The following is a 12,342-nucleotide window of genomic DNA, read 5'->3' as shown; positions in this document are numbered from 1 at the left end:
GTTTTTTCTGAACAAACCTAGAGTCACACTGCGAGATGAACAAAACAATTCAGCACCGTCCGCAGGTAAGGTTCTTACTAGGTGCTACTTCACAAGACTCAAAGCAGAAATGTTTTTTGGCTTTTGTTGATTTGTCAGCCATCTTTATATGCAATAACGATCCTTTCGCTCGACCTGATGGCTCTCGTGCTCACTTATTGTCCTAACCATTGACACACTCTCAATCTAAGATCTACAATATTGACTGTCGTGCTCACTTTAGTCTATGTCATGCAACTTGACAGACACTCTCAATCAACTATACACTATGATGATTGCAGTGATATTGCATTATAGACAACTGTTTTTGCATTGTGGTAATCACAGAAGTTTTGCAGCACATTTATGAATAATACATATTTATATTTTGAAGGTTAATTTAGCAAACAATCCCGTATTTCACAATTTCAGTGAAATCCGCAAAACTGAGAATTAAGTAGGCCCCTACTCGTAAAGCTCTATACTTCACTTACATTTTATATTAAGGACTTATGTGGCACAGTCATAGGTAGTGCATAGAGCCTTGTGCTGAACCTCAGCACTGGGGGAAATTTCACCCTGAGAGAGGAGGAGCTTGCAAATAATTAGTAAATTCTACATTTACAAACTTTTAGCTTTGAAACTAAGTCTCAGGCTAGGCCTACACCACACAGTTAATGCAGGTGATTGGCACTCAGGTCTGAGCACCCAAGTTAGCATAGCCCAGATTTGGGTGCTTCCATAGCAAACGTCTACCTGTGTTACTGTGTCCTCATTGTTTCTGCACTCACTCATGTGCATCTGAGTGCATAACCCATAGCTCTTTGGGCTGAGATGTTCTAGGATTCTTTCCCAGTCAACTGTGTCAATTGAAAAAGAATGTGGGAAGGGAACTGGAGGAATATCAGTATTTGAGTAATTTTATCTGCATCCTCACTGAAAAGTGGATGGATTCCAGACTGAGATAAAGTGAAGCCTGGGCTCTAACCTGCACCCCCAGTCAGGTAAGCTAGCCTGGGCTTAAAGCACCCCAAACCCAGGCCAGAGGTTTTTCTGTGTGCATCGTAGAGGAAGTTAAGGCTATAAAATTGGGTAAGAACATGAGTTAACTGTGCAATGTAGACATACCATCAAAGTCTGTACTATCATGGCTTTTCATTTCTCACAGCTAAACAAAATTACACTCAGATTCTTCTCTTGCTTGTTTTCTTTAGTTCTTCAATAAACAATATTTTAAGTTTGAATTTGACTGTTAATGTTGGGGTACAGATGCTGACTGAGCACCCAGAAAGAAGAAAATCTCTATTTACAGGTAATCAAGTGGGCGAACAAGTCCAGAACTACCCTTGCTCAAAAAAAAAGGGGGGGGGGGGGGACCTTTGGAGGATCTGAAATCTCTGTCTAGAGCTAGAGTCCCATGCTGACATACAAAGAGTGCACACACTCAGACTATAAGGATGCTGGTGTATGTTTAGAGGAATATAGATCAAACTAATACAGAAGGTCTTCTAGTTAAAATAAACAAATGCCTTTAGATCATGAAAGCGATGTTCCCAAATTATTCAATTTAAATAATTTATTCTTAATCATTTATTCCATGTGGTAGAAAAGCTGAGGCCAACCTGCCATAGCATGAGAACAAAGTAGAACACAATGATAAATATACAACAATATAGAAGTAAATACAGGTCCAGTCTAGACAAGGAAAATAAGTTGTGTTTGAAAACATGTTAGGTAACACGTTAGCTAACAAGTTTTTAAACATGACTCTGTACCTACCATTTACACAACACCTTCAGTAACATATTAGCTGGTCATGGTCAACTCTAGAAAGGAATCTAGGGTTCACAACAACCTGCTAGCACATTTTTAAACACTGCTGAGCCTGTTTCTGGTTTATATTAAGGCCGGTTTACATCTCTATGGCAGTGTAAAGGGTCAGAGTGTTCTGTTATCAGGTAGGCCATTCTGCACGCTTATCAAGAGCTCTGTCTATCTCTGCTGTGAACGCTATTTGGGCCTCACTTAACATTTTCAGAACCTGTGATTATTTGGGGATAGCGACATCAGCTGAGGTGGCAGACACATCTGTATCAGAAAGGCCCTTCAGTAAAGGCATTCCTCAGTTGAACATGATTGGAGAAACACTGTCAAATAGCTCCATCGCACCTACAATAGCTACTACATGGATGCACATGTTGGAGAAACTGAGCAATTTTAATGTAGGTTATTCAGATATCTAAAGCATAGGTAGATGAGTTAAAAGATATAAGATGAAATAATGGATGTAAGATGGTCATGACCATCAGTTTATGTGCCTTATTACCTACCTCTGACTTCTACTGGAAGGTTAAAAAGAAAGCAAAAAAGATTTACCATTTTAAGAGTGAAAAGAAAAGGAGTACTTGTGGCACCTTAGAGACTAACAAATTTATTTGAGCATAAGCTTTCGTGAGCTACAGCTCAGATCATCTTCCATCCATCTGATGTGAGAACTGTATAGTCTGCCAATTTAGAATTTTGGGCAAGAACTTGTGTAGTCTCTTTATTTTGTTCAGTTCTGAGTACACTGACCAAACTCACTTAAATAGTTCACCAAAGCACAACACACTAAGGCTTTGATCTAGCAAAGCTCTGAAACATGTATTTTAAGCATCCGAGTAATATCGCAGAAGTCCCAAAGGGCTACTCACATGTTTAAAGTTAAACATGTGCTTAAGTGCTTTACTAAATGGCTATCTAAACAGTCATACTACAGTTCCTTGTCCACACACTTCTGTATGAATCATTAAACTACTTTAGATTTCACATAAAAATTAAGAATATAGTACAAAGCTGGAAAACAATTACTCCACATAGTGGGGTCCCAGAAAAAGGAAGTAGTGCACAGAGTGCAACTGATGCGATTCTGGTAAATTTCATTCTGCTGCTCCTATTAGGCTGTGTCTACATTTCCACTTTCAGCGCTAAAACTTTTGTCGTTCGGAAGTGTGAAAAAACACACCCCTGAGCAACAAAAGTTTTAGCGCTGAAAAGTGCCAGTATAGACAGCGCTTTATTGCTCGTTTGGGGTGGGTTTTTTTTAATCTCCGGGAGAGCTCTTCCCCGGCAATAAAGCGTGTCTACACTGCCCATGTCACAGCGCTGCTGCGGCCGTGCTGTAACCTGGGTAGTGTAGACATACCCTTAGAGAAGCTAAGTGCAGTTCCTACTGGAAGAGAAGTGAGAAGGGAAGAGATTGGTGCTGCTCCCTCCCCACAGTCTTTCAAAAACGGTGCTGACCTTGGATGTCACTGAGGGCTGGTCTACATGGGGAGTTATTCCAAAACAGCTATTCCTGATTACCTATTCCTGGCACATTTACCAGATATCTAGATGGATAACTAAATCTCATAGACAGAGGCTCATATCAAAGATGTGTGGGACTCTCTGTCTACACATAAAAAATAATCCAGAATAAGGCAGGATGTGAATTTAAACTATTCATTAACTACTGCCAGTTACTATACCCGATTAATTGCATGTGTGGATGTTCTTATTCTAACAGAAGACTGCCTTATTCTGAATTAGCTTAATCCACTTTGAAGTGAATTCAGATAATTTGGAATGAAACATGCTTATTGCAGAATAAGAGTGTCAACGTGTGGAATTAATCAGGAATAGCTATTATGGAGTAACGCCATGTGTAGACAAGCCCTCAGTGACATTTAACAATTACAACATCTAGATAGGTTTTACAGTCACTAAAAACAAAGCTGAATTATAGTATATTCATGTTTGGTGTCACCTTTCAAATAGAGTTTCCAAAAACAATTACACATACTAGTAACTGGTCTTTATCCTTCGTAAGGAACATGTGAAAAACTATTAGGCTCATGATACAAAAATAAAACAAAACAAATGGTCTGCATTTAAACTCGGGAATTACTGGTAGATGTTCATAAAGGACCAATTTCACAGTCTTGGGATTCTGCTCAATAAAGAGGAAAATAGTCCCTCTAGTGTACTCTTCATGTAGAGAAAGGATTGAGTTTCACAAAGTATTGCCATAAGAAGTTACAAAATAATATTATAGCAAGAGATACCAAAGTACTTACAGAAGTTACAGTGAAACTGCACATTACTCCAACCTACATATAAAGGTGCCTGAAGATACCATTTCAGGGCAGATGGAAAATATTGAGCAAAGGAAGTTACTGAATCCTGAACAATTTAACAAAGTAATAAAAATCAGTTCTAATACACTGATTTTGTGAATGCATATTTTTAATGCAGCATTTTGATGTGGCATTAGATACTTTCATTTAGAAAACTGAACACATGCAAGTCTGGTGAACAGGAACCTCTGTGGTACTAATGATAAGATTCGCCTACATATTGTGCACTGACAAAACACTATCGGGACATGTGCTTCTGTACAACAGAGCATGCACAGTCTCTTTCTTTCAAAGCATTTTTTTCATAGACATCAAATACTAAAATACTCACTTTTATCACTATTCAAAGCAGTGAGCAGATATTGAATCATATATCTAAATAACTGTGGGTGGTTTGGAAACATATAGGTCAGTATTGAAAAAACCTGCATGTGAGTATATTAGAGTGTATGCTGCATCTAGGAAGATTTATTATATATTACTGCACTAGTTAGCTGCCAACCACCGTTCGACAAGCTAACATTCCAATGGATTGCGGGGGGGGGAGTGGAACAAATCAGCCTGTTGGTGTGTGAACTGGACAAATCTTATTTGAATTAGAGGAAACATAATATTGTCTTCCTAACCACACCTGAATATTCATTTCTGCTTTAATGCCCTAGGCAAAAAAAAAAAAAAAAAAGCAGGTGAATGATAGTTGTAATTTTAATTTATAGCTTTTAAAGTCATTGTTCTGGGGGAGAATAATCTAAGAGAGTTTTATGAAGTATGTTCTTCTGCTGATTACACTGGAAACAAGATTAATATTTCATATATAACATGTATGATAATAAAACTAAGTTATCTTTTTCACCTTTATTTAAAATGACAGTTTCCCCTTTTGATGCAAGAGGGAAATAACACTGTTAAATGTGTTCTTTGTCTATGACGCTCAAATTATTTATATAATAAAATAATTGTAGACTATGGTAAAAGGCTTTCTCATACACAAATCTCTATCATTTTTAAAATCTCAGTTTCCCTATCACTTTTCCCAAGGTCCAAAGTGAAAAGCTTAGTCATATGTCCTTTAAACAGTTATATCCCACATTTATGAGGGAAATAAAATGATAAAACCGTGTATAGTCATTTACTGTGTTTTAGATACCAATAGGATGTCTACACAGCAGCTGGGAGGCGTAATTCCCAACACAAGTATATGTATGCTCCTTACTCTGCTTGAGCTAGTGCCTAAAAAGAGCAGAGTGGCCACGGCAGAATGGGCAGCAGTTCAGCCTAGCCATCTGAATACATTCCCAGGGGACTGGGCAGGACTTCACTCAGGCAGCCAGCACAAGACACCACCTCTGTGGCCGCACCCACGCTTCTTTATTTAGATGCTAGCTCAAGCCGCGCTAGCACACAGGAGCTGGGAATCACTCTCCAAGCTACTGTGGAAAAAAACCATTTCAGATGTAGATGGAGTCTAACAGGATTGTTTCCATAAAAAAGTAACTGATATTCCAGTCAAGAAACAGAAAGATCCCTGTTTTAAATGCATATGCACACCTAAAAAGAACACTAATCCTGTCAGAAATTAAAATCTCTGTTTTGGGATGCCTGGCAGATTATTAGCTCCTGACCTCTCCTTCCCCTACTTTATCACATTCCTATCAGCCACACACACACATATGCACAGATTGCTAACAAAATCAAACATGTTACCGTCAGTTTCAAAGACAACTTGCACTCAACCATAAACAAGATTTTGAACTTCTAATGTGCCCTCATCTTCTGATGAAGGTCATTTTAGAGACCATTGAGAAACTTCTGAACTAAATTATATCAGTGAAATCTCAAAGGATCCAAGTTTTTAATATTTTAATTAGCTCCAAGTACCAATTAATACTGCACAGAAATGGAATCAATATCAAATTAAAAGTATAAATTGTCAGAAAAACTGCAAGGGTATTAAGCATACTAATCAATGTTAGCACTTTGCATGATGGCCAAGATCCTACTTCCACTAAAGTCAGTAGGAATTTTGCCACCAAATTCAACTGAAGTAATATTAGACCCTATACATTATAGGTTGTTTTATAATTCTTAGTTCCATTTGATTTGATATCATTGACTGAAAACTCAAAGTATTCAATAAAAGACTGGATTTGTCATAGCAGATAAGACAGAACAGCTGAGGTCTGAAACCAATGCTTTTGCAAAGGACATAAAGGTATATATTTGAAAGCAAGGATTGTCATATTCGATTTAAGCCTTATCACACTCTCTATCATGCTTGTGGAAGCTCATCAAATTCAATGTATAAAATACGCATCCAATTTTAAAATGCATCTGTTTTTAAGATATCAGTCTTGAATTAAACAACTGGCCTTTTTTCTCAAAATATTTCCCTAGCCTGAGTCAAATGCAGTGCAAACATTTTTCCTGTAATGCTCCATTTGGGAGGGTGAAAATCCTGCATCTGTATTCAAATTAATTTCCTAGTGGTATGTCTTACTCAGAAATCAAAACATAAGAATGGGTTACTAGCATAAGAATATATGAGACTCTTCCAGCTTATACATTTCCAACTCATTTGTTTTATATCATGTAAGCTCTCTATTATTTGAATCAAATAAGGAGATTCAGCAGGAAAGTTAACGTCTATATAATACTGTATGCTAAAACTTCCTCAAGAATCCTCCTCCTATCATCCATTAAGACGCTCAATCATAAATGGCACATAGTGGCACCGTGATGAAATTTAACTGAACCAGTCTTCCCTCCTTTGTAAACAGCACCTACATCGTGCAAGTGCCCATTCTTACTGTGCAGCTGCAACATTTAAATAAATGGCATTTTAGCAAATGGCATGCTAATAGATGAGCATGCAATACCAAAGCAAACACTTTTGTAAAGTACTTTTAAAATGTTGTCTACCCAATATTAGCTACTAGTAAGACCTTTATTTTAAAAGCGATCTTCAAAAGCAAAAGCCTGACTATATACAATGTGTTTTCACATGCACAAAGTAAACAATCTGGAAAATGATTTTTTCTCTAATGTCTTTACATTATAGTAATCATAGGTGTGATTTGTAAAAACTGTAAATAGAAATTTCTCAGATATGTGTGATTTTTCAATTGATGTTGTCCCTATATGCACTAACATACCAGGAAAAAAATTCCAAACATTCAGAGAAGTCACCCTTTAAAGAATTCCACCATTAATTTTAACTTTATAAAGAAAAGCATACACCTTTCTCGGCTTTTTTTGGGTGGAGGGAGGAATTTGAATTTTTCTTGAAAAACTAGTAGTAATTCTATATTTGAACTCTGAGATTTGCGTCTGTATATTTTTGGCCTACTACTGTCACATGCAACAGCTAAGATTCCTATAATTGAAAAAAATTGAAGAAAACATATTTGTCTATTTTCAGTTTGTTGTTTTGATCATTTGACGGCATTCTGTGTACAGTCTTCCCACTGTTTCCTCTGTATTTAGTTAATTTTTACAAGGTGGGTTAGGTCATCATATCTTTTATTGGACTAACTTCTGTTGGTGAGAGAGACAAGCTTTCGGGCTTGCACAGAGCTCTTCTTCAGGTCTGGCTGAGTCTTCCGCAGAGCAAGGGAAGAGAGGGGGACTTTTTTTTCTCCAAATTCAGAAAATGCGATTGTAAAACCACAAAAATTGACAGGTGTCAGAGTAGCAGTCGTGTTCGTCTGTATTCGCAAAAAGAAAAGGAGTATTGTGGCACCTTGGAGACTAACAAATTTATTTGAGCATAAGCTTTCATGACCTACAGGGGGATTCCAACGCAGATGTGGTCCCCGCAATTACTCTTAACTCATTTTTAACTGACTAGATTTCAGGTTGATGGTGTCCATTTAATCACATCAGGCTAAGCACACCGAGACAATTCGTCCAACAGTTAACGTAGCAGGGCATTTTATTTGGCTGCAGCAGGGTCACTGTGATCTCAGAGCCCACGCCACACACCCCCTTTAAATCACGTGCCTCGAGCATTAAAGAAACTGACAAGGGCCAACAGAGAGGAGTCACCCAAGTTCATCTAAACAGAGAGCCCGTCTCCCAGCCGAGAAGCCGCCTGCTCCGCTAGTACATAGTAGAGGCAGTCTGGGTCACTCTCAAATTAGCAAACATCAGCTACCGGTTCAGTCAGCAGCAGGTGCTGGGGACCGGCCAGCCAAGCAGTAAGAAGAGGAGTCTCACCAGAGCTTTCCAGGAAGCTCATTGGACTCCGGTGCCTCCCACGTTTAATATTTAACTGGAGAACCGTGCAAGGCAGAGTTTGCCTGGCAGATGTCACTCCAAGGAAAAGGAAGGTGCAAGACGAGGAGCTCAAATGGTTGAGAGGCCCAAGAGTCCAAGGTCTCCCCCGAGTATCTGCTTCTTGCATTTCAAAGGCAGGAAAGACCTATTCCCCACGCTCCCCCGGCCGGTACACTGAAGAGCCCGCTGCCTGCGAAGTGCGGGGCTGGGACCGAAGTATTGTGCTCCACGGACACTGCACGAAAACGCTGCTCCTCAGCGTTACGCGAACAGCAGTTAATTACTTTCATTCTGGGCGAGTGCGCCTCGGTCACACATCGCCCCTCCGACCAGGGGGCCAGCCCGCCCCATGCCACGCCAGCTCCTCCGCACCAGCGCACCGGGGGTGCCGCACACGGGCCTGCTACTGGGTTTACCTGGCTGACCGCGGTCCAGCTCCCCCTCCCCGCACGCGCTTCCCCGCGGGGACCCTCGCACCCGCCCCCCCCCCCCCGGGCACCCTCTCTGTACCTTTACCCCGGGACCGCCGCCTGAGAGCCTCCCTAGCCCCCGTCCTGAGTGCCACTCCTGCCCCCCCCCGGGGCACCTCCCGGCCCCCTGCCCTCCTCCACCGGGGCACCCCCCCCCCCGCCGCCATCGCTCCGCCACCCCTCCCCTTCCAGCCCCCCTCTGGTCCCGGGGCACCCCGGCCCCCCTCACCTTCCAGCCGGCCGAGCTGTTGCTGTCGCCCTTATCCTTGAAGTAGGGCACGCAGCGCACCATCCAGTCGTAGATCTGGGACAGGGTGAGCCGCTTGTCCGGGGCGCTCTCGATGGCGCGGGTGATCAGGTCGGCGTAGGACAGGTTGCCCCACGCGTTGCGCCGGGACGAGCATTTCCGCGGCGCCGCCGCCGCCGCCGGCTGCCCGCCGCCCAGCCCACTGCCCCCGGCGGCCGCTGCCCCGGGGGCCTGGCCCGAGCCCTCCGTCCCGACCCCGGACAGCGGGGCCAGCAGCCGCGCCGCCTCCTCCGGGGCCAGCGCTTCCCCTCCGCCGCCACTGCCGATGGCCATGGGCGAGCTGCCCCCTTCCTCCTCGTCGTCCTCCTCCTCGGGGATCATGGAGGCGGCGTCCGCGGCCGCTTCCCCCGAGGGCTTGGCCGGGCTCGCCTGCAACTCAGGCCTCTGTAGGGGCCAAGTGCAGGAGCGGGGCCGGCTCTGGGGCTCGAACTCGGGGTCCAGCTCCACGTCCAGGGGGGAGAGGGGGGCAGCGGGAGACGCCTCTGCCATCTTGGCTTCCCCTCCTCCCGCTGCTGCTGCTCCTGGTGCTGCGATGGGATAGACAGGTCCGGACCCCAGTCCTCCTCCTGCCGCTGCGGATCAGTGCCTACCAGGCAGGGGGGAGCGAGTGAACATGCCACTCTCCATTAAAGTCCTGCAGCCTCCTGCCTTCCCCCGCCCCCTCTCCCAGCAGACAGTGCACACACACACACACACACACACACACAATACTACTAATAATCACAAGGCGATCAATAAGGGATCAGGCAAGGCCAGAGGTTCCAGATGCGCCCCTGGATCCCGATGGGTGGGGGGATGGCGCCAGCAGCAGCCCAAACGCAGTGGAGTTGGTGCAGCTCAGTGGTGTGTGTTTGTTTATGTTTCACTCCATGCAGCTGCAGAAGCGCTCCACTGGCAATCACGCTGTATCCATCGGAGAGAGACCCCTCCAACACCACCAAGCCTGCTCCCGGCTGCTCTGGCAGACGTTTCCCTTTTTCTCTCTCTGGCCGGGGGAAAGAGAGAGGGGTCCTTCAAATTACACTGATGACTTTTTCCTCCTTCAAAACGCCCCAGAGGGAGCTGAAGTCTTAATGTACCTCCAGTTGCACACTAGCATTTGCCGTACTTATGCATTCCACTTTCCAAAAAATATACAGATCTATAGATATATATACAAAACTAAATTTCACAACCAACCGAACAGGGGAAGAAAAAGCCACTCTGGATTTTTTACCCTTCTTGCGAGGAAAGCAAAACAAAAACAAATCAAATCACCAGTCTTCCAACAGGTCCAGAAGCTTTAAGCCCTCCGTCGGGCTGCCAAGAGGATGGGTTTTGTTCCAGCATCAACACCACATTCATAACCTCCTTGCTCCTGCTGCTGCCATCTTGACAGTTTTTCCCCCCTCCGCTCAAGTCATTTAAAAAACACTGGCAAAAGAGACAGAGCAAGACACATCGGCAGGGGAAGGAGGGAAGGGGAAGAACCAGCAGCAACCTCTACCCTCTCCAGCAAAAATAAAGATCCAGATTCACAGGAGGAAAAAGCAGTGCTGGTGCATGGTTTCCTGATTCTCCTGCTGCTGCGTCTTCGGCTTCTAGTCGCCTTCCCTTTAAAGGCAAAGGAGGAGAAGGCAAACAACCGCACGATACCTCTGTAAACAGAAGGGGAAAAGCAAATGATCTGCCAGGGAGAAATAATGCTGCTGGTGCAGCTCGCCCGACCAGCCTGTCACCCTGCACTCTACTGACTTCCACATTCCTTCTCCTAACCACCAGCAGCAGCAAGCAACACAAAGTTATAGACGCACGCAGCGAGACTCAACCTAACCATACAGCAGCCTTGTCCCCGCCCACTGGGAGGGCTGATGAGCTAAGCCGCAAGCAGAGGGGCAAGTTTCCAAGCTACTACAGAAACCTGTGTTATCATATAGATCTGTCTCTGTCAACAGCAACTGCTGTGTTAATAGTCTGTCTTTAACTCCTCGAAAGTCAGGACATTCAGAAAGTAGAGTCAGAGTGTGTCATATGGTATCAGGCCATGTATGTTTCTATCACATTGCAAAGCTATACAGACTTAAAGAGACACCACCCTATTAACTATATAATATTGTAAAGCCCAGTGCCTGGCTACAAACATCTTAATTTATTCAAAGTAGAGGATGGGAGAACATCTAACTTACTTTTTTTTATTAATCCACTCTGCCACTGTCTCTGTGTGATCTTGAAGATGTCACTTCATTTGCTGTACCTCAGTTTCCCCATCTGTAAAATAGGGATTATATGTATTTACTTCATAATGGAGTTGTGGGGTATAATTGATTACTGGTTGTAAAGTCCTTTGAGATTCTCATATAGAAGTTGCTGTAAAAGTGCAACGTTCTATTTTTGTATTATTATTATACTGTTTGTTTACTTTATATTTGTATTTATCTCATCTTGGACAATGCAAATAGACTAATTAGTATCACTTCTGTTTATAGTTCATTTTAGTCAGATTCACTTAGGTGCTCATCCACTAACACATTATTTCAATATTTATTGTTTGTAATCATTTCACTATTGGGTTGTAAACACAACAGGGTTTTTTTTGTTGTGTTTTATTTTGTTTTGCTTTGGTTTTGTTTTAAAAACTGTTTTCATTGTAATATTTGTTCTACATTCATGGAATTGTTTCTCTTGATTTTAAACTTTGTAAAAGTTATTTTTAGAAAACCTATATTTTATGCCAAATATAACGTGACAGTGTCTTTTCAAAATTTCATTCCACACTTTGAGTGACTAGAGGAACATGTTCAGACATGTATGTATATGCATATAATTCCACTTGACTTCCTCTTTGGAGTACATACTGTAATAGAAACCACTCCTAAATAGCTCCATGGAAGGCTCTGTTAATTACTTCTACAGTTTGGCAAAGCCAAGTTCTACCAGATATAGAACTAGTAACATAAATGTAGGTATAAATATACAACATAGCAACATAAATGTATGAGTACTGCACAGATTTGTATTTACTTTTTAAAATTCGATGTAATACAAAAATAGCATCTTCCCAAGTACCAGTTATAGACAACTGCCTATTGAAAAATAGGTTTGCTTCTAAAGTGTTTCATGGCAGAAGAAAAAAATA

At 42.5% G+C, this 12,342-nt stretch overlaps 1 protein-coding gene across 5 annotated transcripts in view; it reads right to left on the bottom strand.

Annotated features, from left to right (window-relative positions):
- FOXO3 (forkhead box O3) overlaps positions 1-11,022 on the bottom strand; it is a 146,004-nt gene extending 134,982 nt beyond the window's left edge. For 4 of the 5 annotated variants that reach the window (XR_006289540.1, XR_006289539.1, XR_006289541.1 and 1 more), the window contains exon 1: positions 9,150-11,022. Coding sequence is in view for 1 of the 5 variants with exons in the window: in XM_037894590.2 (XP_037750518.1) it covers positions 9,150-9,716 (567 nt within the window). In the remaining 4 variants the exon portion in view is untranslated. The remainder of the gene's footprint in view (positions 1-9,149) is intronic. The other variant, XM_037894590.2, reaches the window with a different exon arrangement.
- Positions 11,023-12,342: the final 1,320 nt, after the last annotated feature.

Source organism: Chelonia mydas, chromosome 3 (assembly GCF_015237465.2).
Source record: "Chelonia mydas isolate rCheMyd1 chromosome 3, rCheMyd1.pri.v2, whole genome shotgun sequence".
Taxonomy (NCBI): domain Eukaryota; kingdom Metazoa; phylum Chordata; order Testudines; family Cheloniidae; genus Chelonia; species Chelonia mydas.
Note: the sequence above shows the minus strand (reverse complement) of the source record. Positions and strands in the feature narration are given on the sequence as shown.